Source organism: Amphibalanus amphitrite, unplaced genomic scaffold (genome assembly GCF_019059575.1).
Source record: "Amphibalanus amphitrite isolate SeventyFive unplaced genomic scaffold, NRLGWU_Aamphi_draft 000232F_arrow, whole genome shotgun sequence".
Classification (NCBI taxonomy): Eukaryota; Metazoa; Arthropoda; class Thecostraca; order Balanomorpha; family Balanidae; genus Amphibalanus; species Amphibalanus amphitrite.
Window position 1 is genome coordinate 527,501 of NW_024881727.1, and position 27,333 is coordinate 554,833.

At 57.1% G+C, this 27,333-nt stretch overlaps 1 protein-coding gene across 1 annotated transcript in view; it reads right to left on the reverse strand.

Moving 5' to 3' along the window:
- Nucleotides 1–27,333, reverse strand: part of LOC122385802 (serine/threonine-protein kinase PLK1-like) — an 88,638-nt gene that overhangs the window by 41,181 nt on the left and 20,124 nt on the right. Inside the window, exon 2 of the mRNA XM_043374336.1 lies at nucleotides 12,322–12,429. Coding sequence (XP_043230271.1) covers nucleotides 12,322–12,429 — 108 coding nt within the window. The remainder of the gene's footprint in view (nucleotides 1–12,321; nucleotides 12,430–27,333) is intronic.

A 27,333-nucleotide genomic window follows, 5' to 3' on the forward strand; every position in this document is an offset into this window, starting at 1 on the left:
GGAGGGTCACACAGGTCACGGGGGTCACACGTGCGACAGGGGTCAAACATGGGACGGGTCGGACACGGGTTACGGCGTGTCACGGCGGAGCCAGGCCGGCGGTCCCGACCGTCAACAGAGACGACGGCAAACAACACCTCAAACAAACACTAGCTCGCAGGCGCTGGCTTCAAACAAACAGCGCGGCTCGCCAGCACGGCGGGTCGACATACTGGGAGGGGAGAGGTCCTCGCCGGAGGCACGTGTCCACCGGGCTGGCCGGGGTCAACCGCCTGCGGCGACGCGCGGCGCAGGTGGCGTGACCCGGCGGCGTCGGACCCGCCTCACGACGAGCGAGGCCACCAACTCTCGTGACGCGACGCAGCGTATAATTCGCCCAAAAACTCTGTAATCTCGCCGAGGCCCGACAAGGACACGACTGCGCCTTTGAGCCGGCCCGTGCGCCTTTGTGGCTCGCCATATCTGGCTGCATCTCCGGCAGCCGATTCTGCAAAACAAACGACGGCGCCCGGCTTTTCTATGTAGCTCTGCGGTCGCCGCCGCCGCAGAGGGAGGGCAGAAGAATAGAGAGCGTCCAGAGACGCCCCACAGCTTCACGCACTTCCCCATTGTGTGCGGGGTCGCTGCCGGACCAAAGGGCGTTCCAATGCAACAACTGGCACGCGACACGCCGCACGCGAGGCGCGACCTTCCTCCCCAGCCAAACAGCCGGAACGGCTGGCGTGTGCCGCGGATGGGATGCGGCACTACCGGGCTGACTTTGGCCCCTCGCCACCCACTCTTGGCAGGAGAGAACTTAGCAGATAATCCCCTGCGCTGGCTGCTACAGTGGCCCGAAATACCATCCCACGCAGGTGCTTCTATCCAGCCGCACGTCACGACCAAAAATGGCCCACGCGAGGTAAACGCTGATCCCACTATCTAGGAAATTGAGCTCGAGGCCTTTGATCCCTTTCATCCCACCCTCCCAACGCCGGGCGATGCTCCGGCGATTTAAGTTCGTCGCTCTCTCACCTTCTCCACAAAAGAGGCACTGACATCCCGCGGCGACCCACCGGCGCCTGGATGAATTTATTGGCGTCGATTGGCTCAATCGAGCGATGGTGGCATTTTCTCGGGACGAACGAAACCCTAGCCGCCATCAGACGACAGCCGGTCCTTCGCGTCGCACCGGTCGGCCCAGACGTCCCGAAAGGATAGCCAATCAGTGTATCAAGTAACCGTGGGGAGGACTTCGGTGCCACGAATGGCTTCACTAACGATACCCCGACCTCAGATGACACTCAGGCTGATGAAGCGAGGCCGTGACGCTCCTGCGGTGTCCCAATGAGAAGATAATGCCCACGCCATCAGGGTTTACAACGGTGATCATACGCTGTAGGAGGCAACATCACCGCGTCTCGTCTAGACGGACTTGGCCAACTAGTTCCCGGCCTCCATTACAGCCAGCTGGCCTCTCCGCAGGGAGTCGTGACCAGAGCAGTGACCTCCCGCCTCTATGGAGAGTGGCGACCGGCGGCGACTGGCGAGAGCGCTGCCGACGTGAATGAGTCTCCATCCACAGTCGCCAGAGTCTACACACGCGAGAAAGCTGACAGGAGCGTACACAGACCTGCGAGGGACCGCAGCGACAGCCCCAAAGCGCCCCCAGCCCTCCTCTCAGCAGAGACAGCCCCTCCCGGCGGGTACGCTGAGTCTGCACGTGCGCACGTCTCGTTGGGTGACACACTGCTAACGTGACCTGTCACTGTTCCGGCGTGGTGACAACAGCCCAGACACGCGAGCGTCCGGCGCGGCGCCACGGCACCTCTGGCCCAACATGGCCAGTGCATGGTCCGGACTCCGGACATCAATCATACACAAACTAGAGACGTGATTCGTCCCAGTACCAACAACTAATTGACATGCGTGTCGATCCGATGAGTGACACCCTTCTCGCGACCCGTTTCAACGGGGAGGCAGTGACGTCGCTATTGATTCATCTCAGGGAAAGGCGGCCTGGCGGTGACCCGTTAGTTTACTCAATGTGACGTGTCGTTGAGTAAGGAGGCTGGCGGCCACGTGGCCAGTTCACAAGTACTGAGACGTGAATCACAAACCGGCGAGCTAACGGGTTGTCGTGACAAAGCCAATGTCCAGTAATCGTTCGTAGTTAAGCCCATATGCGCCCACTGCTCCGTGAGAATGGTTCTTATCTCGACGAATATTTAATTAGACAAGCCAACCGGCCCTAGAAACCACTAGCGTGTCTCAGTGATACACATTTCAAACGAATGAAAGGCCAGCAACAAAAACTGGCCTGATCCAAATCGAAGGCTGGGAATAATGACCCCATCGCCCGGCAATGGCCAGTATCAGTCTCTCGGTCCAGCGGCGTTCTATCCGCACGATTTGCCCGCTGCGCTAACGCGGCCATCATCGATGAGTTGTATCATCGATGCATCAGCGTCCGACCCCTCCGCCTCACTGGATGATAAAATGAGTCTAGCGTCCCACCCTGGGCTAAAATCAGAACCCACTAACCAGGCGTGCGCCGTCACACGCTCTGACGCGAATTCGGGTCGCTGAAAACCACTGATCTAGGCCGAACGATGGTCGAAGAGAACGACAAAATCAGGACACATCGAACTGAAGGACATCACCGGGGCCAAACAGTCGTGAATAACTCAGTTGGCATTCCACAAACACCTAGGGTGTGCCAACTCAAACGATTCACCTAACTCGTTGGCGTGAGACTTCTGACACTATCACCACCACCACCACCTTGTCGGCGCTGGGCTCCGTCCAAGCCGCTACAGGGTGCCTCTGCCAGGCGTGGAGTCACCCCACGCACATTATCCCTCGCGCAGCGCATTTCCGGACTCCGTGCCTCAGGGGAGGACCAAATCGGCGCCGGAGAAGACGCCCAACCGTCGCAGCGAGCCGCGGAGGCGTCTCTCGCTCAATACCGTCCGACACTCCCCTCTACCGAAAACAGAGGAACGTCGGCCCGCCGTCACCGCCCCATCGCCGACGTAGCAGCGGCAGGAGCAGAGTCGACGGAGGCACCCGAGCGGGAACAGCAGACACCCCCGGCGGCGCTAATCTCAGCTTAGTGGACCGGCAGAGTGCGGCGCATTAGCGCCCCTGCGCTACAACTGCCTCACCAAAGCCACGGCCGCCGCCTCTGCCGCGCGGTCAGCGTTCGTGGGGCACCGGAGCGCGACCGCCAGTCATTGCACCGTCGTTAGAGGCTGTTTAAACCCGCTCCGAGGCTCTGCAACGCTCGTTGGCCGCACCACTCATACAGTATAGATGGGATGGGTCGGCTCGACCGAGAGGCGAGGTCGACGGGTGGGGAGGTAGAGGGTATGTTACCATGCAATGCCATGAGCTCCTTGTTCTTCCATGATGGTTTGAAGACAGGCACAGTCGAATCGAAATGACGTGGACTGAAGAGCTTCTAAAAGACGCGTCGTCTCTGCGATTGCATGACAGTCGTATTGCAACAGTTGCGAGTCATATTTATGCCACCTCGCAAGTGGCTCAAGTCGTCAGCAGCGCTGCAGCCTGGTGTAATAGTCGGATAAGACGACATCGCCTCTCACCCCAGCCAATTAAGGGACATTGCCCGACGCGCGTCATGCACCTGCAAGCAGCCTACCTGCTGGGACGACTTTTCGAGGAAGGATAATGGCGGGGCTGTGCAGCCCGTCCCAGCTGAATTCTAAACGTCGCACGGACAGCGTGGGTGAGATGGTTGTTGATAATATCTCTCCATCCAGCCACCGCAACGAGCCACAGCTGTACAAGTTGTCAACTTTGTGGCCCTTCCACCCCTTCCCTTTCCCCATCAGCTTCTCTCCATCTTCTTGCGATCGTTTCAGCTCACATTCCCCCAGCTGACGACGTGTGACAGTGAATCGCGTCACACGGGATGAGCGGGCCGTTTTTCACAGCCGGGGGCAGGTCGGTATGTCCCGGCCCAGTGACCCTCATCAGTGAAGGGTGGGGTGAGTGCACCGGCCGCGGTCCCACGCCCCGGGCCACATGTGCGCCGCACCCTGCCCTCACAACACACCGGGGTGGCGTCGCGCAAACACAGACACGTCCCGTCGACGCTGACAAATCGTCGGCGACGACGACGTCGACGAGCGACAAAAACCAGTTCAAACCATCCGACCGCCTGCTGTCGACCACCGGGGACGAGTTTCGGCATCTCAATTTCGGTAACTTCCGATTCAAAATATCATAGCTCCTAATGGCTGATAACACCAGATGTTATCTGTCAACGGTGATTACCGGAATCCCTGCTACATGTCGACAAAGGCTAAAAGAGGCGTCTTACGTTCATGGAAGCGCTATGCCTGACAGGGGCCCGACAGCCTGACAACAGAGATTGCTGCCGTTGATGGGTATCTGGTTGCAACGATCCCTCACATCAATCCGCGGTTAGGCTGTCGTCCACCGCAGCCGGCGCCCAGCGCCCTAATCCTCTTTTGGACATCAATCGTCGTCACGACACTGTCCCTGTCGAGGCCCGACAGGACGTCCCATCAAACAGTCATCTAGCTTCCCTCCCTCTATGCTGTACTCACGTCTCCTCCCTTCCCGGCTCTCCTCATGTTCCCTAGCTCTCCGTCCGGCTGACGCACTAGCCGGAGAGCAAGTGACGGGCACAGGCGTGCTTCTATTTGTGACGCCATTTTTTTCACGTCTGGTCTGGGAGTCCAAATCATTATAGAAAAGGAAAAGCTAGTTTCTCTGAAAACGAGAATTTTTTCCTAATAAAACAAAATGAAAATATACCTTAAATGTTTCTAATTGAAATTAGGGTTCCAGCCAACCCTGAGGGGGACGGATGAAAGCAGTCGTACGGACGGTCTCTGTACGTCCATCCTGCATCCCTCCCTCAGAATGACTGACGATGTATGACAGATAGCATCGCAGGAAGCCCACCAGGAAGCGGTGCTTCATTTGTTTTCTACACAAGCACAAATAATATCGTCGGGCAGTGCCCAGGTCGCAAAGAAAAGCGGATACTGAGGCGGGAGCAATAAAGAATAACAGTTGATAGCAGATTAACCCAGGAGCTGTGATTTTCATTAAGGTGATTATGATCGTCTGGATCATCGAGGAAGAAAAGTGATAGTACTAACTTAAGCATCTTAGTCAGGGACTCAACGCTTGATGTTACTCCTAAATAATCAGCGTGGAAAACATCAGACATCGTAAATGGCCCAAAGAACATCGTGGGGGGGGGACGCTACACCATTTACAACCCTGTTACGGAAATGCTTCCATTTGTATCCAGCAACGAGACGACATCATCCAACTAACGATCTTGTCCCCGGCACACAGCAGATTAACTACCCGGGGTCTGGTAACGCCTTCACCCCAACCTTCCCTATCCTCACTTCGGAAACTGACATCGACCGCACTGCGGCTGGGGCCAGCGGCGGCGGCGATTCGTCACAAGGTCACCGTGACGTCATCGACGACCCCGACGCATCGGCGCCGACGGAGGCGGCCTCATGACCGCGGTATTCGGGTCGGCAAGGCCGCCCGTCGGTTGGGCACTCATGAGCCGCCGCCCACCCCGCCCACACCCTCAGTCGATGGGCGAAGAAGTTGTTACGACGTCGCTATCGCCTTCGACGCCGTTAGGGCGATGATAGCGTTCCCCTGATGAGACGTGTTTCATCGTTTCGTGGATGAGTTGAGCAAGTGCCACGCCCCGTTGCTGCTAGCGTTCTTGGACGACACTGGGGGTAATGGTGCCCCTGGAACGTGCTTTTTAGCTGACAGCTTTGCGAGTCATGGACTAAGCACATGCTACCCATAAGCGAAAACTGCCAGGCTTGACTGATGGCAGGACAGCCAGGAAAAGGAAACAAAAACGGCAAATGCTCATTTTGTAAGGCCTGGCGTACGAGACATAAATACCATACGACTGGTAAAGATCAAAGTTAAATGAATGAATTTTGGTTGATCCTCCAGAAAGAACCTGTGACTATGTTATGATCTCTCAAAGCTTTACGACCGCGCCGCTGGCACTCAAAATACACAGTTCATCGTTTACATTCGGCATGCTCAGCAGCTAGCTACGGAATCCATGGAATCTCGCTGCTTTCCCAGAGCTGCACGGTGAAACTCAAGTCACCATTCGCTTGGTAAACAGATCAAACGCACCACGCGCTGCCGTCCTAGCTCAGAGTCGCGTGCACTGATTTGGCATCTTCGCCTATCGATGGTACGCCGGCAGATACGCCCTCCATTATCAATAGCGTTCGATCGATAATGTAATCACGCCCGGTAACCGCGCGTGGCACCACGAAGTCCACTGGGTTCACCCGCAGACGCCAACACAGCGATCTGGCCAGATTTAGACAGGGATTGACCTTGGTGTAGTTATGGTCGAGATTTCAACACTCAGCTTAAATGACATGGGCTATGTCACTCAGACCACACTACCGTACACAGAACTACGCAGTCTGCTCTTTAGAACGTCAGTTATTACATAAACACTGTAAAGACCTTTGTAGTCTGTATATAAACACTGTAAGCAGACTGCGCGCCTCCGCATCCACTGTGATTGGGCCCATGCATTACTCGCGTTTTCAGCTGAGCGTGCCACACTGGTCCCACGCCACGCACAGGCGGGAAGCGCAGGTCGACCCTCGCACCAGGCCTATCTATAAGACGGGATCGAACAATGGTCCGACTTAATTTGACAGGCCGAAGCCATCTGAGCGGCCCATTAGGGGTGGTAATCAATCAGGTCGGCCGGTCCATGAGCCGGGCAATCAGTGTCGGGCCAACGCCCGAGTCTGAACGACCTGTTAATCAATTACAACTTGTCACCGCGCCAAATCTGGCACCGCACCCGTCTCAGCGGCGACGAGGTGTGCGTGAGCGTTGCCAAATACGGTCACTGCTGCCACACTCGGCACGGCTGGAGCGGCGGCCACACCTGTCACGCACGACTCGGAGTCGTCACAGCGACCGTGACGGTCCGCCGTCACGGACCGACACGTCTCCCTCCTGACCGTGAGCTGTGGCCGGACGCCGCAACCGTGAGACTTCCGTGTTCCTGTCGACGCCACTGGCACGGCCGACAGCGACCCAAGGAAAAATCCTCAGACTGTCGTCACCCACCCCCTGGCCAAACCGTCCGCCACTATCACCTTACCCAGGGAAAAATTCTGCCGACAGGGAGCCGCAAAAACTGGTCACGCTTCCGTCGCGTGTGAGCCATTCGATGTCGACACGATAGTCAAGTCGCGTTTCCCACACCTGTCCAGGGGGCCGTTATCAAGTCTTCATCCACGTCCTGTTTTGTCAGTATTTGGAAAAGTATTTTCAAGCCCGTTTAACTAAAAGATACCACTATAAATAAACGCTGCTTGTGCAATGAGCCAGCGAGAACCATACCGATCAGTTAAACTGAAGCTCATGAATCCTGCACAGCATGTTGTCCAATGTTTATAATCTGTGTAGTCTATACCATGGCGATGTTTGCCACTTCAGCGCTCTACAAGTCTCCAGCAGAGTTCCGGCTCTATTCGGAACAGCTCACGTATTTTTCCGGCCTTCGATAAACCAGACAGGCGGCGCCCAGCCACGGTCTATAACAGTCCAATAACATTCTGTTCAAACAACTGGCAGTGAGCGGGGCGCACGCAGCCGGCCGCTGGCAGGATCGATGTCGACGAAACGCCGACGGTCAGCAACGCGAACAACAGCTGCGCGAGCACCGACACAACCCAGCCGTCGAGAGTCGACGTCGCATTCACGAGCGTTGAAGACCCCTCCTACTTGACACGCCTCTCCTTTTCGACCAGCGTCGACAAGAGCACCCGCATCCTATCCGCAGCTGGCGCTTTGATCCCGTTGTGCCCTGGATGACCCGTCGCAGGTGGAACGGCGACGGCTCAAAGGCGGCGCTGACCGATGCACGCTTTGATGCGCGAACTAGAGCTGCGCGATGCCCCGCGGGAGTCCTTTCATCCTTCATCGGAGGGTGAGGAGATCCCAGCGGGTGTCGGCCAGATCCCGCGCGCCAACAGCTCTAATCCGCCGAGAAAGACCCCGACGGAGTCGTCAGCGCTCCCCGGGGGAGCCGGGGAGCCGCCGTCTCCGGGGAGCCTGCGTGTCCGGCCGCCGGGAGCTACGGGAGCCGCAAGGAGCCGCGGCCGCGCCTCCCCCGCGCCGTGCGTCGATACCGCCGACCGCAGAACAATGCCCGCCTGATTGGAAAACGAGAGTGAGGCGAATGGCGCCGCTCGAGCGCATAATTACCGGCGATGGACCGGCGAAAAACCAGCTCTGGCCGAGCGCTGGACGCTGGCCGGGCATTCCAGCGCTGGGCCGGCATCATGGACCATCATCTCGCAAACCTAGAACGGTGACCGACCAGCAAGGAATATCGGAAATGGCCTCAGCAGATGGAAGGGTGGCTGCTGGCACTAGATATGATAAAGTTCGACGGAAACTTACCCAATAGTTTGAAACATTTCACTTTCCATTTCGCCCAATGAAAGAAGATCAGAAATAATCTCGCTAATTAGACAGTATGCAAAGAATGTATGCAATAACTGTCTTGTAATAGCGATAATTTCAATCTCCCTATTAATTTCACAGGAACAATGCGAATCAGACATGCATAAAGTTCTTGCCTATTTTTCCACCTTGCTCAATAGCGTTTCGCACCGGCCTCGGGCCTCGGGGCGGCAGGTGGGAGCCAGGAGGGTGAAGAGGCGTCCGGCCGTCCCTTCCGCGGGAAGTTGGTCATCCGATGCCCACGCCAAGGAAGCCGCTGGGTGCTGACGGGCGGCGACCCGACCCCGTGTGTCTGGAGCGACGTCCGGTGGCATCGACCTGTGTTCAGTGCACCCGTCCTCAGGACCCCGAATTCACTCCCTCGCTCCCTGGGGTCCACAGACTCAGGTGACGCTGCTCTCAGCAGACTCAGGTGAACCTCCTGAGTTCCTGACACCTGCCGTCTCGGTCACACGGTCAACCACAGATCCCAGCAGTCGGGCCTCAAGTTACCTGCCCGCGGTGCTACTTGCACGCTAACCATGGGAGACAACGCCGAATCCATGAGAGTCGCGTTACAGTTTCCGTGTCCTTGTGCCTTTCTTCTCACCAGACCCACCGGAGGCGCCGCGTCCGGCCGAAGGACCCAGTCGAGAATAATGGACGACCATGAACCGAGCTATGTCCGGCAGACAAGGACCTCGGGCTGGGGCCAGAAGTGTGGCAGTTTTCATAGAGCAAAACAACAGCAAATGTGACACTACTTATAGAAGTTAAAGCCCGAGGTATCGCACAATCGAGCACACTGATTGCGTCCACCACCATCTGCCGCGAGTCACGCTCTAACGTTACACATCACGGATCGCCAGGCACCGTGTGACAGTCATAACTCGGAAATCCGTTACCCGGTTCCGTTCGTCATCCAAAAGCCACAGTCGCTAATCGCTATATATGGCCGCGTTTGTGATATATGGAATATATTATGCATGCTCATTGCTCACGGTATTATTACAACAAAATAAATCGCTATATTAGGCCGTCTTATGAAATGTGCATTGTGCATGAGAAGCAGCATATGTATGCCGTTATCAGCACAACACCGAAAACTCTTGTTTCAGTGAAAAAAAAAACAGAAGCCGCGAATTTTCATGCGAATTGCAAGCTTCCTCCAACGCGGTCGAAAGTTTTCCGAAAGCGAGCCTGGCAGAAGCTCGTTGAAACTATGTTGTAAACCGGTATCTGGACAATATCACGGTACGACATCAGGAGCTGAACGTGAACATGGAATGCATAATGAGACGTTTACTGACTCATGACCCAGTATGGCAAGCTGCACTGACAGGGACTCGGTGGCTCGCTGCTGCACTGCACGTGCCAGGAGAGGGTGCCACACGACAGCCATTGTGTCACTCCGATCTACGCCGAATCCTCACCGGGCCAAGGCGAGTGCCAGACACGCCGAATTCATATCATTAGCATACAACGTAAAGTCGCAACACATGGCGCAACTGTCAAAACCTCACTCCAGACATCAGTCAGTCAAGAGGTCTGCATTAATCGCACGTCCAGAGATGTTATAGAGCTTTCACGTGTTGTCACTGGAGGGCAGGGCAATCGCATGAACGGGATTAGTAAGCATCTGAGGGTCAATGCTCGAACGGGTGAGGGCATGCCTGTCATTCTCAGCGGGTACCGAACATGGCTGGAGCCTGTCACGTACGGAGGGAGCCTGTCCAGAGACGACCGAGTTCCGAGCCATCCATCAGAGCGGCCTTTAAAGAGCTCATCTGTCATCTCTGAGAATGGTTTGTCTGGGCGGCCTGTCCATCGTCTGGGCGCTTCTTGTGTGCGTGAGATAGCGCACGTCTCACAACAAAGCAGTGAGTGAGCGCGCCTGCGTGGGAGGTTTGTCTCCGGCTCTGCTTCGGCACTTAGCCAGCGGAGTTGACGGGCCGCGCAGAGCCGAGGGTAGCGGCGGGCCAACAGAACTGGAAACGCACACGCACACAAACACACAGCGAGCGCTCGGGCCGCCCACGCCAGCAGGCGGACGGGCGATGTGTTTGTTTGCTCTGAGAGCGGTCGACGGTCCGGCCCACGAGGGTCCGTTCCTCGTCCCGCTGCGCCACATAGACTCAGGGCCAGCCACCCCTCGCAGCGCACACGCACCTGCTCCTTGGATAACTCTGCTCTTTGGAGATATGGGACCGCTAGTCGCGGGTTCCATGACAGGAGTCACCTTCAGCTTCACCGTCTGACGATGGACAATCAGGGCACTGCGCCGCTCCGCTCCCCAACCAGTTGTTCAGCCGGTCCTGGCACGTCCGCCAGCGCTTCCTTGACGACGTACAAAGTCTGTCCCCACCTGAATCGCCCCACCCACAGTCTGGACGACAGCCCGCTCCCCGCTGGCTCAAAGGCTCCTTCAGCAATTACGTCGGCCGTTCGCCGGCGACCAACAATGACCGGCGCCATAGCACCTGCCAAAAGCGGCTGCTGCACCCTCCCCGGCCCGGCCAGACGGGTCTTTAACTCCGGCTCCGTGACCAGCGGCTGGAGCAGCACCTGCCGCGATCCTCCACTGCTCTGCCGCTCATCCGCTCCTCTCTCCGCACCCTCCCTGACCGCGGGCGCTGCCCGTCCACCCCACCTCTCGCTAGCAGCTCCACGACCCGGGCATGACCTTTTCAGTCCGCAGCATAAAGCCCTGAATCAACTCGCGGTATCCAAAGCGGCGGAAACGCAGCTTCAGCACGCATCTGCGCGCGTCACTACCACTCGAAAATTCCCCTTCTCGGACCGGGCTGGTCTGAACCCGCCGAGTCGGCCGGCGGCAGTGGCCGGCCTTGGCACCTCTGCAAAACGAGTCTGCCAGCAGCCGGGCGCCGGCCGGGCCGAGCCGTAAAAATCCACAGATCTGACGGCCGATGTGTGGCAACCATAAGTCTCCGGGTACTCGTGGTTTCAGGGGCGTTCGGTGGTCGCGCCGGCGGTGGCAGCAGTTGCAGTGGCAGACGCGATCAGATGAGCGATCGCCCCAATTGACCTGATACGTGACTATGGGTCATCAGGCTTCAGGGGTTTTAACAGGAGCGGTAACGGGGGCACAGAACACGCCCTGTGAATCGATGGCAAGTTTGCGACATGCAGAAATTCAGATACCTATCAGTGATTCAATCACATCTACCCCGCGCCTTTGTGACGTGGCTGGAGATCCGGTGCGATTCTCAAAAACATCTACCGATTCGTCAACACCATGGCTCAATACCCTGCAAGCCAAAGGGGTCGCATTCTTTTAAACCGGTCTTTCGTTTGTTCCTCCCACATTCCTCCCGGCGGCGCGAGCGCTCAAACAGGTCCCTGCATGTTGACGATTGCACCACCCCGCCATTCAAACCCGGTCTACTCTTCACCACTCATTCCGTATCCTCGTCCAGATCAGGACGACAAAGTCTCCCCGCGTCGCCAACCCCCACCGTGGCGGTCATGCCTTCCGCGCCGCTGCCGCCGCCGTGGTAGACGCGTGACGAACATAATAAACAGCCGACAAAGCCGCCTGGTGCCCGGCATTCGGCGGACATCTGCATCAGGCACTCGTCAGAGCGGATACCGGAGGCGACGCATCGCGGCCGCACTGTCGGCGCGCCGCCGCGTGCGAAGCCGGCACTTGGCGTAAAAAGGCGCCGGAATGCTGGCGCGTCCGGTCGACGCTCGCGGTGCGGTGCGCCGGGGCGCTGACCGGCTCCGCGGCATCCCCCGCGGCGGCGCCCGCCGCAAACCGCCCTCATCCTACCCACTTACCTTCTCTTTGTTGTGCGGCTTGGTGATGCGGCTCTTGGGGATGATTTTGCCGGCATACACCTTGTTGTTGGTGAGATCAGTGAGCTCGTGGACCCTGGCAAAGCCGCCCTGAAACACACAGAGAAAACACCATTAGATCGAGTAAACACCACGCCGCTCAGTAAGCCGACACCCGCGGGCGACACAGACGCGGCGGCCGCCGGACGACAAAGGGATGGTTGTGTTATGTTGTGCGGGGGCGTCACTGGCCGCGGGCAATCATCTCCGCTGCGATCAGGTGGTCGGCGGGCGGTGGTCAGTCGGAGGTGGACTATCTGCGAGGTCATCTGGCCCTGGGCTGCGGCGGCACCTCACACGCCGGTGGAGCGCCCGCCAATCGGCCGCAGTGAACGAGTTCCCTGGGGCCGGTCTGTACCACCGCCGAGGGAACGGGTAAACGGTGAGCGGCGCGGCTAGCAGCGGCGAGCGGCGGCTCCGGACATGCCAGGGCCCAAGGCCGGGGGCGGCGGCAGCCGGCCGGCAGTAGTCTCCGGCGCCGCCAGCAGCCGCTCGTCCGTCATGGCCCACGCTGGACGGAGCTCGGTGACCGGCCGATAGTGTCGCTCAGCAGGCCCTGGCCCGCGCCGAACCCGTGTCTGGCCCGCGCCCAGTCGCCGCCGGGTCGCGACAAAAACCCGCGCGGCGACCGCCCGCGGCTCGCGCGCTGTTCCCACGCCACCCGCGCCGCCTGCGCCACCACTGTCGACGGCGGCAGAGGCGGCGGGATGGCGCTCGGGCGGCGGAAGCAGTGCATGGACCGTTGAGCGGCGGGCGTAACCGTCACGACATCGCCGGTCGATGACAAACGGTCCACCGGCTGACCGCCGCGCTCGACTGCGCCGATTCGACTCGATTCGAATCGAGCCGCCGCCGGCCCATCCACGCCAGCGTGGTCGTGACGCCGGACGCCGCTTCAATACGGCGCCTGATCACCATGAAAAGGGCTCGGCCTCGACTACTGCCTCCGCCGCCGCTGCCGCCGCCACGGTTCAAATTAACTCCGGCCAGGATTGATGCTGCCTGTCGCTGCCGGAGACCACGCGAGCACGATCCAGCGATCGGACGCCTTCGCGGCAGCCGGCGTGTTAATTGGCTCGCCCCAGCCCTGTGCTGTCGACCTATGTTGCTATGTCGCGGGCGGGCGGCCGAGATGCCCGTAGGCATTAGGCTACCCATGACGAGCATGGTCCCCCTCCCCCCCCCCCCCCCCAAGACACTAACAGTGACCGGGTCTGATCATATGGCGGCTAGCAGCTGTTGCGGATCTCCAAAGAGGCGAGATGGGGACCTCTGACGCAGGTCACACCTGCCGCCATTGCGCACCTTTTGTCTCGGTAATTATAGTGGCGGGATGATCGCGGCGCGTAATACGCCTCCTTTTCAGCCGGTGTTCACACCACATCCGGTGATCAAGTCATTAAATCAAACCCCAAAGCCAGGTACACAGACCCTTCTACTTGGGCCCGAAGGGGCGGGACAAAAACAAGGGCTATTGGAGGTGAGTTGGCAACCCAAACACGTATCCACACGCCCTATCAATACGCTGTGATTTCAACAGTTTATGACCCACACGACCACTAGTTTAACTGCCATCATGCATCATGCATTCGCGTTCAACTATCAAAGTGATCCGAGCTGCCGTTGTGAAACTTAAACAGCCACCGTTCGCTTACAAAATCACCCTTCCGTACAACATAATCCTTACCGAGATACAATCAACCAACACAGCGGAGGTCACGCACGCAACATCGAGCGTGCATCCCGCCTTTACCGACTGCCATCATCTATCATAACCTGCGCGATGTCCTCCTCGCCCTCGCGGCTCGCGGTCTGTGACCTCGCTCGGTCTCCTATCCTCCTCCATCTCGCTCCCTATCTCCTCCATCCCTCTCCATCCCTCCCCGTTCCACCGCAACCACCGACCGTCGGGCACATAGACGCGCGTGCAGGGCCACCTCGACATACCTCTGGCCCGCCCGACCGGGCACAAACATCCCTGGCGTCCGGTCGGGACGGCCGGCGCCGACTAATAGCGCATTCTCAACTCGCCCGGTATGAATATGGATGAACAATTAGCGGGCGCCCGCACGTCGAATGTAGATATGTGCGTTGAACGGTTCGGCGTTTGAAGAGGTTCGATGATGAATGGGAGTTAAATCAGGCAGTGACTATTGTCCAGGTTTCTTTCAACTGATTAGTTGATTTGGAGGAGTGATCACTAACTCATCACACTGATTTTACAATCATTGGCAGCACTTCCTTGCATCATCATCATCATCGCCCACATCATCACCATCATGTCGCCATCCCCGACACAGTAGCAGACATCACCGGGGCAGCGGAGCATGATGCCACATCAGCAGTGGCGCGCTGAGTTGCAAATCTGCCGCTCCACTGGGCACACAGGGGAACGCCAAATGGACAGCGGGCGGGCCACGGAGCTCCGCCGACCCAGAGAAGGTCCCAAGTCAGGCCTGGCCGCCCGCCTACAATGCTTGGCCGCCCTCCACCTTCTGAACTCCCCGCTTCATACCAAAGGCAGTGACGTCAGACAGGCGGATGACAGAAGAAATGGAGTCTACTTTCCTCCGCCCGACTCGCGAGCACACGCCACACGCGCCGCACAGATGAAAGCCGAAGATTGGCCTCTCACGGAAAGCGTTCGCTTGTTTGACGTTAGCAGACAGTACGTTCCTCTTGTCTTACGCTCACGACTTTCGCCGGTCTGTGTGGCTGACACGCGAGGCAAGTCAACGGATACCCACGCGCAATCGAACGGAAGGAAACCCACGCACAGTCGTTCACAATCAGCCCGACAGTCGATTATTATCGCCGACAGGCGATTATCGTTCAGTAATCTCTGAAGGTGCAACCCGATCCCCAAGATCAGCGCGCCCTCACCGAAGATCGCACGTTTGTCTTTAGCACGATGCGTCAATCAGCAATCACGTTTGCATCGAAGAACAACAGGTCACCTTACATCAGCTCAGCGTGGCTCGATAAGCCCCAGTCCGGCTCGCTTCGCCTCCGCTCGGCTCAGGTTAGCTCGAATCGACTTGGCTCAAATCCGTTCCAGATCGGTACGGGCCACGTCGGATTGAGAGGCGTTATATCCGGCCACGCGGCACGCCGGTGCTGACCGCTCGGCACGGGGCACGCGAGCGGCGGGGTCAGAGCCCCCGGCGTGGCGTCCCAGTCACGACTGACTCGCCGCCCAGACGGCCTATCACGACCGGGGCCGGCCGGGAGAGGAGCAGGGGAGCGGGCCGCAGCTTACCCGGGGAGGTGCCGAGCTTACCAGGGTGGATTCCAAGTATGGTCATCAGTCGCTTCTCACAAACCTGGCATCCAAACTCCACGGCCACCGAAAGCTGGCCTTGAAATTCACAGGAATATTTCTTTAGAGGAATTTGTAATAATGGACACATCGGCAGTTCATTATCGTTTTATGACCACGTTTTAGGCATGGGTGGAGAACCTACCCCGGCCACCCCGGCCGTGGCCGGGGTAACTTTCAGCCAACCCCGGCGCGGCCGGGGTAACTTTTTCACTCTTATAAATCCTAAAACCTGTCTCCAGCCGAGAAAAAGCTGAGTGCTGCCTACAAAAGTGTCTCTCTTTACACTTAACTACCTCTTAAAGTTTTTGAAGATCTATTTATTTTGAGTTTGGGACTTCTGGGCAAATATTTTCATCGCTGAGCCCGATAAGTTTGATCAACATGCAACATAAAACGATATTCAATGGTCGCTATCGTAAGATCACCTTACAATAATATCACAAAAGAAAACAGGTCTAGGGTAATATCAGTGAGACAAAATGGGTAGCATCGAAGAAGATCTGCGGGGCTTAAGGCTCCCCCAACTAAACTGGCACCAGGATGGGGGCGCTATCGAAAACGTTGAGGTGGGAGGTAGAGTAGGCGTTATACGCCCTTTTAAACTCGGCTGCTGGGCTGCGTGGCGGGGAGTGGCAACGCCGTTTGAAAGAGCGCTAAACATAATAAGAGAATTTTCGTCATATTTTAGGCTAGCACAAAAATAAAACCACCACAGGACATTAAAGTCAAATTTTCCCTTTTATAGCGCGCTTTGACAGCTTTTCTTCCAGCTTGTGATTTAGAGGACCTAGAACACTGCAAACAAAACATTTGATAGCTTTTTTTAGGACTCGCTCGCGAGTAACATTTCAGGTGAACATGAAAACCAATCGTTTGTCTTCAAGAGGGCCACAACTCAAAATTAACATTTTTGTGTGGAAAAAAGTTTCGTCTTTCTAGGAAATACCCAAGCTCTGCAAATGACATGAACGCAGACTTTTAAAGCATGATTATCTAGCAAATTCGACCAGTGATGTCCTGACCCTAGGTGACCTGGGAGCGAAATTCAGAACCACGATGCGAAACTGATTTATTATAACCTTAACTGAATTTCACACAAATGCTTGCCGCGGTTTCACCTACACACGTAAAATCATCTGGGGACTAAGGCTAGCAACGCCTCCGGCCCCCAACACTATCGTGAAACTTAGTGAAATGAGACGAGTTCACTTGATGTGACCTGTTGGCCTGACTTGAATGAGCTGAGTTAGGATAAAATGTTTATCCTTTAGCAAACACAACATCCATTATTACATTAAACGGAGAATGGGTTTGTTGATAACCGTTTACAAATACTATTGAGCATGTCGTCTTTCCCATGACTACCAGTCGCCGGCCGGGGTAACTTTTTCAAACATTCTCCACCCATGGTTTTAGGGATTTTTCACTCATGCCTTGCATTGTGATGGGCTCTGGCATCCATTCTATTGTATGTAGATGCACCGATCATATCGTGCAAAAACTGTCGAATCTTGCAGCAGCAACAAGTGACTGTCGCCAATCTGACGACTACACAAGAGTCCTGCACAGGCGACGTGTCTCCCTGCCGTCTTCTTTTGTGTTACATTCCGTTTCCGTTTCCACTCCGTCTCCGTGCAGCAAAACAGCCAGATTATGATCAGTGCTGTCGCTGCTCCAGACAGCCGCACGGCGGAACGGGGGGTCCGGTCGTCAACGCACCAACGCTTCAACAAACCTCAGACCAGCCAACCAGCGACCGGCGCGCCCAGACATCCACCCATCCCGACGGGTCGTAGCATTTTTCAACTGTTTAATGACCGAGCGCCCCTTAAATGAAGCGCAAAGGTCATCTGCAGAACAATGGCTCGTCCGCGGCTCTCAGTGCAGAGCGCTGGATCGAGAATATGAAGGAGCCAACAGGCGATAACGAAGTCCAAAGAAACAAACTCAAAGGAAGTCCGTCCTTCAAACGATAGCTGAACACCCAGCGTAAAAGGGCCTAAAGCGACTCCCATGTTAGAACACTGAGGTGGTGACGTTTACCCGTTTTTACATCAAAACGGCGGCGCCGGACTGGCAGATTCATCACTTGGTCCATAAATCTGGCGCCCAATCCTTCCAGGCAGGTCGACAAAAACCGGACCGTCTCATAGAAGCCGCTCGGCCCATCCGTCAGGGGCCGACAGAGGAGACAGATAATCACGGCGACTTGCTGTGTCCGCCCCGAAACTAGCGACTAAATTCATATCTAAACGGTGGCGCACCATCCACAAAGGGATGCTCGGGAGTTGTGCTGAGGTCGCGATAAGAGTGTCACACTGGATGAAGGCGAGCGAGGGTAAAAAATATATTACTTTTGTGTAAACGATATCGAGATGGCTCACTTCTGCACTGAAAAAATAAATGCGCTGGCGAAAGGATATGGTACAAAGAATGTTGTGATTAGTGTGCAACGAAATAACAAAAATTGGGAATGGTATGATTTTTAGATCCGGGCGAGCTGATCACAGAAGTTTCAAAGGAAAGGCCGGCATGTCTAACACATGTGTGCCTCTCTCCTCTCCTCAAACAAGTCGCGCGTTTCCGCAACAGCACAACCAGCTGGTTTCAGTTTCTCACCACCCCTCCCAAACGGGCCGTGACCGTCATGGTGAGGAGCCACCCACCAGCTACCGCCCCAGTTACCATCCGGTGCGTCACAGTGTGAGACACCGTCTTCAGAGAGGAGTGAATTAGTGTCCTCGGCCGGCGCGCCCCTCGTACCGGGGGACCACCCCCGCTGAGCGGCCAAGCCGACTTTCTGGAGTCCCATGGCACCCCGCTGTGTGAGTCGGGTGCGCACTCCCTCCCTCTGTCCTCCCCGGGCTCCCTATATACCCTCACCCCACGCCGAACCGCCCCCGTCCCGTCCCGCTCCGCCGACACCAGTGTCAGCAAAGCTGTGTGCTCATGGCAGCGTTCTCGGCAAAATGCACTCGATAAGAGCCCGACCGATAAGAATGAATGCGGCGGCCACGCTCGGCGACCGGCCAATCTCGGTCGTCAGTGGACCGCGGAAGACGGATCGCCGTTCGACCAGCCGGGGAAGAGCGATCGAGACGTCCTTCCGACACAGGGCGGCGGCCGGGCGGGGAGCATCCGTGACCGGTCACTACCCGCATCGTCCGCCCACACCGCTGCCCGAACCGTGAGACTCGGCGCGCGGGGAGCAACAGAGCGGTGTCGGGAAGGCTCCTCAGACAGGTGAAAAACAAACGTCGGACCGGTTCTGCGCTAATTGCTGACGAGGCCTGTCGAGACGGAGCCGGAGGGGCGGTCGATGACAGCGCCCCTGGCGGCGGACACTGGCAGCACTCACGGCGGTCACGACGCCGTCGTGCTGGGGAGCAGTGAAGCGGCACCGCCACTCTAAAAGGTCACGGCCGGACGCGCCGCCACCGCCGCGACCGCTGCGTTTCCGTGCCAGCGGCGATCTCAACGCAACGCTCCTATTCCGGCGCGGGGTGAGCTTTTTGCTCGCGCCGTTTCCGGATGACCCGTCCCTCAAATGCGGCGCTCCTGACGCAGCGGCGTCGAATGGCGGCGCTTCAGGCGCGGTGCCGGTGTCGGATGGCCCTCATCACGTGACCCCGGGTCCGTGGGCACCGTGAGAACCCGTCCTTTGTCCGTCGCAGTCGACCGGCCGCCGTAAAAACGGTCCAACCACCACACATTTGCATAGAGCGGGAGGCAGGGCGTTGACGATTTCTTAATTTCGGGTTCGACGCCTGGCGCCTGGACGAGCAGGGGGCAGACGCATAATTTCTGCTCCGCCCAGTGCTCTGAAATTCCATCGCTCCAGATTACTGGTCCCGGCCATCATAAATTTCCACACTAACAAGGTCAGAAACAAACGGAATGTTAAAAGGGTATCCCCTGGCACCTTCGAGGATGATTAAACACTGGAAATGATGATTGGGGGCGTCTGAACGGGTAGTCAAACAGAAAATTGAGCATTGTCTCGCATCGAACGCCAACAGATTCGTTGGCGTTGGTTTTTTAGTGATTGGGGAATGGCCCCAGGGCACGTGAGGTGACGCCAGAAAGTGTCCAGTCACCACCGAAACGCATGCCGATTTCTCGGGCCCGTCGATCTTTCACGGGTAATTCCAACAACCCTTGCCCAACTCGCCAACGTCCTAAGCTGTCCCAGTAATGACCAGTTGCCACCACGAAATTCCAACACGGCCGTCCGAAAACGCAAAAAAGCGGGCCAGTAAATCCATCGAGAGAAACTAAGCCCGCCCGCCCTTGATCCCACACAGGGAGAAGGACACCCAGCGGCCAGGCGGGCTGCCAGCGACGGCGCCGTTTGAACATTGGCCACGAGCCAACCACCCCAGACGTTGCGGACAAATCGAAGGCGACAGCCAGTAATCCTTCTCGACTGAGAGCAGCCAAACACAGTCAAACAGAGAGCCGTCCAAATCCGACGACAATTCCTCCACAGGGTCACGCGTCGACAGAGAATTCAAAACAACCAGTCGACGACACGTGCTGGTTGGGTCACAGGGTAGGGGTAGGGCGGGACCAAGGGGGTGACGCGTCACGTGGGCGAGCAGCTACGCCCCTGACGTGCCGAACACGCCACGTGGCGACATGACACGGGTTGACTGACACGCGTATGCGTGACTGCGCGTGCGGGGTGGCGCCCGCTCTTCGTGCCGCGGGGCAGTGAGCGATACCGATCCAACAGCGTCGCGGACAGCGTCCCGAACACGGCGGACCTTCCATTTACGCTGTCAGATGGAGCATCGGCAGCTCGCTCAGACACGCTCCAGGGATTACTAATGACAGAGCTCGCAGCGCAGCCCCGTTGTATTTCACGCTACTAGTAATTTCGGCGGACTAAGGAGTCATTCACATAGATTCGTCCCAGTCCTCTGGAATACAAAGTGATCAGAAAAGGTTCTATCACAGGTTCGCTCAGAATTTGTTAAGAATACCGGCCAAGGACCTAGCATCAGCAGCACGGCTCGGGGTGTTGAAGCAGGGAAAATGTGACATCGAAACAACCCGAACAACGGTTTGCAGTTCAGCCTTGTGCGACTGAAATCAGGACCGAAACAATGTCAGACACTAGAGCACTCAAGATAAAACAAATGGAGAAAGCAGACGCCACGGACGGCGAACTGAGACAGAAGAGCTAAGCGACCCCACACTGCGGGGAGGGCGAGGAGGGATCGCGGCGTAAGGGCAGAAAGAATAGCACTAATGGGACGGGGCACACGGACGCGGGACATACCTACAAAACAAAAGACGGCGAAAAAGCAGAAGAGGGTGGAGACGATGATATCCGATACACCCGTCACGGATATCTTTATTCGTAAGCCTTGCAGCTTTCCCCGTCACAGGCCTCCCATCTCTGGCACGCGGCCACTCATTCAGTCTTCCAGCCCGACGTCTGGCCGCTGTCCATAATAATTTAGCTGACCGGCGCGTCTCACGCAGTCGCCCCGGGCTGGCCGGCCATCCATCCCTGCCGACCCCCGGCAGACCATCAGCTGCCGGCCCGGCGTCCAGCCAGGCGGACAGCCGGTCGTCGCCGTCGCCGCCGGCCGGAGCGCACTGGAAGCGTTCAATTAGAGGCCATTTCGGTCGGCGAGGCCGGGCCAACCGCCGCCATCCGCTCCCGTTCTGCTGCAGGTGGTGGCGGTCGCACCATGAAGTGGCGTCTGGCGGCGGCACGGTACCAGACATGGCACATCCGTGCACGAGGTACACCCGGGTACCCCCAGCGCGATGAACGAACTTTGCTCTCCGGCGGACCTCACAGGATGCGATTAGGTCCTTGATGACTTTCGGCTCTCGTCTATCGGCTCTCGGTTCTCAGCTTCGGGGAATGCTCCCGTAAGCTCTCGGTGGGTGGCTCATAAAGGTACCCCCCGAGCATGACCGAGCACAGTTCATCGATAGCGCGCACAGCCGGCCGGCCCGTGGTTCCGCCAGATCACCGAACATCTGCTTTTAGATCTGTAGCGGAGATGATCGAGCGCTGGCCGTTCGATCTGGGCACCGTATCGGACCGCTATTCGGGAGGCCAGCAGAGGACCTGGCGGCGACTCGCAGTCAACAAACGAGCGGGTCGCTCTGGGCCCGAACGGCGGCACGGCAATCGATACAGACGCGCCGGGCGAGGCTGAGATAACGGGGCGGTGAAGGCGGCGCCGCGCTATCCCAGATAGGCGAGCTACCTAGCCGGCGAGCTGAAGACCGATAAGAAATGGAAGGACAGATGCCAACACGTTCCTGATTTGGAGCATCCATCTCAGCAAAGGAGAAAATATATCACTCAGAGGTTGACAGCTACGACGTCCTTTATGAGAGGAAGAAGCGATGACACAGGCTGACTTGATCACCGTTTCATTTTCATTTTATCAAAAATACTAGATTCAATCACATCAGCATTCATGGGAACTGCATTCGAAGCGCCCGAGGCAATCTCCCGCCCCTCTCCGACGGGAACTGACATCTGGCATCAAAACTGCCGCGACCAACTGTACCCTTCACCACATTTCCCTCAGGAACTAGCGCATGTGTCGGTCCAGACAGACGTCACGCCTGAGAGCGGGGCAGAGAGCACAGGCGTTGCTCATTACGGTCCCGCCAGCTGGGAAAGGGATTCGGCTCACCACAGCCGGCGGTCCCGTGCCGCGACTCCGCCCATAATCGGCCGGTTAAATCACCGAGGGGCTGCGCTTTTTGTGCGTCTGCCGCCGTCAGCGCCGCTACCGACCCCACCATCGACGTTCGACAGTCTGAGAGCCAGGGAAAGGGTAACGGGATGACGCAGCTTCTCGCTGACTATCGTGATCCAAAGCAATCTGGGATACTCCTAACGTGGGATCTATGATGAATATTTGATTCCCGATTGGCACTGGCACCTCAACCCCAGTGGCTGCTGTCTGCATCCCCCAACAGATGTGAGGTAAACTCACTGCACACTGAGCAGCTCCTTCATACATCAACACCGCACCAAGCAGCGCCCGGTCGAACGCAGTCAGTGTAAAAACAAGCAGAAGAACCGCTTTCGCAAGCTGGCTGGTGGTATTATGCGTAGGCGGCGACAGGTGTAATCAGACAATGCAGTCCCTGAGGCGCGGGCACGAGTGTGTACGCGTGAATCGAACAACGCCAGTCACAGCCCCCGGCCTGGACGCTGTCGTGTTCGAAAAGGCCGACAAGAAAATGCACCGTGTTAACAACTGATCAAAGGGCGCTGCTGCTTGAATGCAGCGCTATTTTCGGTGTGTCCCTGGACTGGCTAACATTGATTGCAGCGTGATCGAATCCCGTTTGGATTCAGTTCGTAATAAAGCCGCATATTTGGACGCAAGTTCTACAAAAAGGACAGGAATGCTTTGGTCTTTTACGTCGTTCGACCTCAACACACATGTTGCGTGTGTGTTTTACATCGGCACAAAACCAACGCATACCAGCTAACAGGAAATCGCAAGCCTGGACTAGAAACGAAAAACCGTCCCATTGTGCCGGTTCACTCGGCCCAGTGGCAGCAAACCACCAGCCCGCTAGCCGAAAACCGCCACTGGGCCGTGTCTGTGAGCCGGTGTGCCGGTCGTGCACGATACGCCCACACCCTACAGGCTCTCCGCCCGCCCACCGCTGACGCCCGGCTGTGTCAGCGCTGCGAGAATGCAGTAAAACAGTCCCGGGGCGGTCACTTCCCACGCCGTTCCCACGCCGCCAGCTTGGCGGAAACCGGCCTGGAGAACCGGCCTGTCCACTTTGAGAAGGTGGTCACCTGGTCTCAGCCACACCGCAGACGGCCTGGCAACCCAAGCCCGAGGCGCGTCCTCAACGATTGGGAGTGGCCGTCTTCGCGAGCTTCACAAGCTCCGGCGGGGCTGTGACATCATCGGGTAGGTGCCCTCTGCTGCGGAGGCGCCGGGTGGTCGCGCCGGTGCTCGTCCACGAGCCCTCGAGCCCGTGTCCCTGAGAGAACCAGGCACAGCACGACGGCCCGCCTGGTGCCGGTTGAGTGCCGCTTGTTTGCATCCTAAGCAGCTGGTCACGAACGGACGGCCAGCTCCGTGGCTGCACGTCACGACCAGCGCCTGATGGCGGCTGACGTACGAGGCACATGACGTATATGGTGTTGGGATGGACTCTGATCAGACAAATCGAGTGCGCGATACACTGACGAGGTCAGGCCGACGACGTGTGAGCGCTGTGATTGTGTCAACAAGATGTCCGTGACAGAAGCCATAAGGAGCTGACCGACGGACCAGCTGGATGAAGGAAATTACACAACGACGGCTGTCGTTTTAATTGTTGGATTTAAGGATGTTTCAATGACAGGGGTGAAAAGTTAATGGATGCGTTACTAGTTAAATATTGTGCCTATAGTCATAGCTGTTAACTCTTTTTTCGACTGGCCTGACTCGAGACCCGCTGAGAGCTTACAAAGGATTATATGACTCAGTGACTCTCCAGATTACAAACATAGATAGGATGCCACCAGCGCACATTTCATCATCACTTTTCTCGCTCCAGGCCTTCCATCTTCACCTCCTCTGTCGCTGACGCGCAGAATGCGTCACCAAACGCAGAAAAAGCATCTGGCGTCCCGTCTCGGTGTGCGATCCAGACACGATAGTGGCAGACCTCGGGTTCTGACGGCTCACACGGAAAAAGTACCGGAAACAGACGCAGCGCCTGCCTCCGACCGGCACGGCCAGTCTGACCAGAGCTGGCCGCACACGAAGACAGCGACGCGCAGAGACGGACTCGATAAGACACACAGAGGTAGAAGGTGACAAGAAGAACGCGGGTCAAGAGGAAGGTCGAGACAGAGAAGGCTTGGGCAGAGAGACTGATCGCGACATATGGGGGCGTGTTGAAACACGAAGGAGGAAAACGGAGACTGCTTGGAGAGAGATGGCGTGTCAGGGTTCCAGCCGGGCATGCAGCAGGTTTCTAAGCAAACAGTCTGGTCCAGATGTGGGGTTTCGGATTACAAACAGTCCGCACATTCCGTTAACAAGTTTCCCCAGGCTTCCCCAACGGAAGCAGTGAGGACGGATGTAGAAGGATGGTTGCTCGGATTGATGTTGCGGAACGCAATAAGCTACGCAGCACTCAACCACACAAAGACCATCGATAGCTCGCGAACAGACTCGGTGGGCCTAATACAAGCGTTTCGCTGCCACTTTACATACTATGAATTACAATGAATAAACGTGTTCATAACATGTCGACACGGGATCTATGCTCCAGGTGTCCAAAACCGGACACCACGATAAACGTCTAACCTCGCGGGAAGCCGCCATTCAGCTAAGAACACTACAAGACGGCACGATTAACGCGTCTGGCGCCACGCAGTACCAATGAAGGATCCTGCAGAGATAATCGCTCCTGCTGGCGGCGCATCCGCCGCCGCCACCGCCGCCCATGGCACCTCTGCAGCAGTCGGCCGGAGGCGTCAACACACGCCTACAAACTCTTACAGGCTCTAATTACCGAGTCGGAGCGCACCACTCGAGCTGATTAATATCTGCGCGCACAGTACTCGGCAAGGTGATCCATCAGGCACCGAATGCAGCCCCGCTGCGCATATCTGCAGCCGCACATCGCTGACGCAACGGCTGCTCACCATGAAACGAACAGGGCGTCGAACCGGCACACGCACCGGATTGTGCATGTGCAGACAGGTTAGATTAATTGAATAACATGGAACGACATGCATCCATTGAGTCCTGTTTCGGACGGCTGCACGTTGAATGAACAAAGTCCGCATGCATGAGTTTTGCAGGGTAGCATGTTGGTCGGAAACTGATCACAAGCAGACGGGGTAGGCTGTCGACGCTGTGTTGAAATTCTGTTGAAAGCATGACAAGCTGCATTTACATGACGCGTAACCAAACATGCCGCGGTACATTTGAACGGCTAGACGCGACACTGAGGACTGAGCAGGAGAACACTTGAGGGAGAGGAAGAGGAGAGAAGACAGCGATGGGATCGTCGATCCTATCGCAGCAGCCGCAGCGGCTAGCTGGCTGGCTAACCGGACCGCCGGCATGGCATCCCGGCCTGCGGTAAACGCAATCATTACTCAATGCTGACGTGATGGGAGGCCCTCCAGCGCCGTCTACTCGCCGCTCCGCCGACTCGCTATCTTATCCCACTGTCTCGCTTCCGCGTCGTCCTGCTATCTAGCTGCCTTTCCATCTAGTCGTCTGACGACCGAACAGTTGCGTTGCCACCAGTCCTATAGCCATCAGCAGCTGCTATAACTCGCCCACACACGTCTCAGCACGTTCGCGCGCGGCATGAACAGTTGCTATTCGAGCCGGCCCTGTCTGTATGCTGCACAGCAACACCCTGTCTGACCGACACTATCGCAGCTGCAGCCGCCTTCTCCTGTGTCTCCCCGGCAGGATGCAGTACACATGTCCGTGGGCAGAAACGTGATCGGGAAAACGACCGCATATCGCCACACGGCCCCGTAGTTCCGACAGCGCCGTGAACCGGCATGAATAATGTGAGTCACTCATGTTTGTGCCTCGGTAACTTCCTCCGGCTTTTCACACGTCATTTTTGCATCACATTTGTTGCTAAACACGCCGTTTTCCTGTTCATCCCTTCACCGTAATTTGAGCCCTGAACAACTCCATGAGCACCGCAACAACCGTCTGCTTTACTTCATCATGGCAGGATAGAACGCGACGAGAGCTCATCATGCCCTCCAGCCTGTCCGGGTGAGACACTCCAGGCAAGACCACCTCTTTCACCTTCCGCGACCACGGCTGGAAACGGGTAGGCGGCGGTTCGGTTATCGAGCCGCTGCTCTACTCAACAGTCTCCCAACTCAGCTGTCGCAGCTGTCTCCCGCCCCCTTTGCCCGATCTGTTAAAGCCGCGATAGTGGACGGGGCATCAACTGATCGTCGCTGACCAACGGGTTGGTGGGTGGGTGAGTTGTACCTGTGGTACTACGAAAGTGTCTCTGTCCGTGCTTTGACGTGAGTGAATGTGTGAATGCTGTGAATGTTTAGATTAGTAACCGCGGATACGGATTCTGAGCAGTAATCGCCACGCACTTTTAGAATGTGGATCGCTCATGATTGTTCAATACAATACAATACAATACAATACAGCCGAGGCGGCGTCTCTCAGAGGACAATGAACCCGCTGGTGTCTGCCGCGCTGCACGTTGCACGCCACCACTTGTGCGGGCACGGCGTCTGACGTGCAGGCGCCCACCGCCGCGGCCGCGCCCCCTGCCGAGCCCTGGGGCAGAGCACCCCTCTCTCCCTCTCCCTTTTTCCTCCTCGCTTCATCACAGCAGGGGACTGTCGCGTGTCACCAGGCAGGAGACACATAGCGGACCTGCGTCGGTGGCAGCTCAGGGCCCGCTGTGACACGATGAGCCCTACTTTGCAGCGCGCTGAGCTAGTCCAGCTTGCGTAGGGCAATAATCAGAACACGCACCGGTGCACCACCCTGCATCTGTCACGACCAGGCAGCAAGAACCGGCTCAGACACATAAGGATAATTCATTCAAGCCCGAGTGCCCAGGACAAAGACTCGGGACGGTCGAGGGAACAGCGGTCTAGCGTTAGGGCGTGGCCGGGA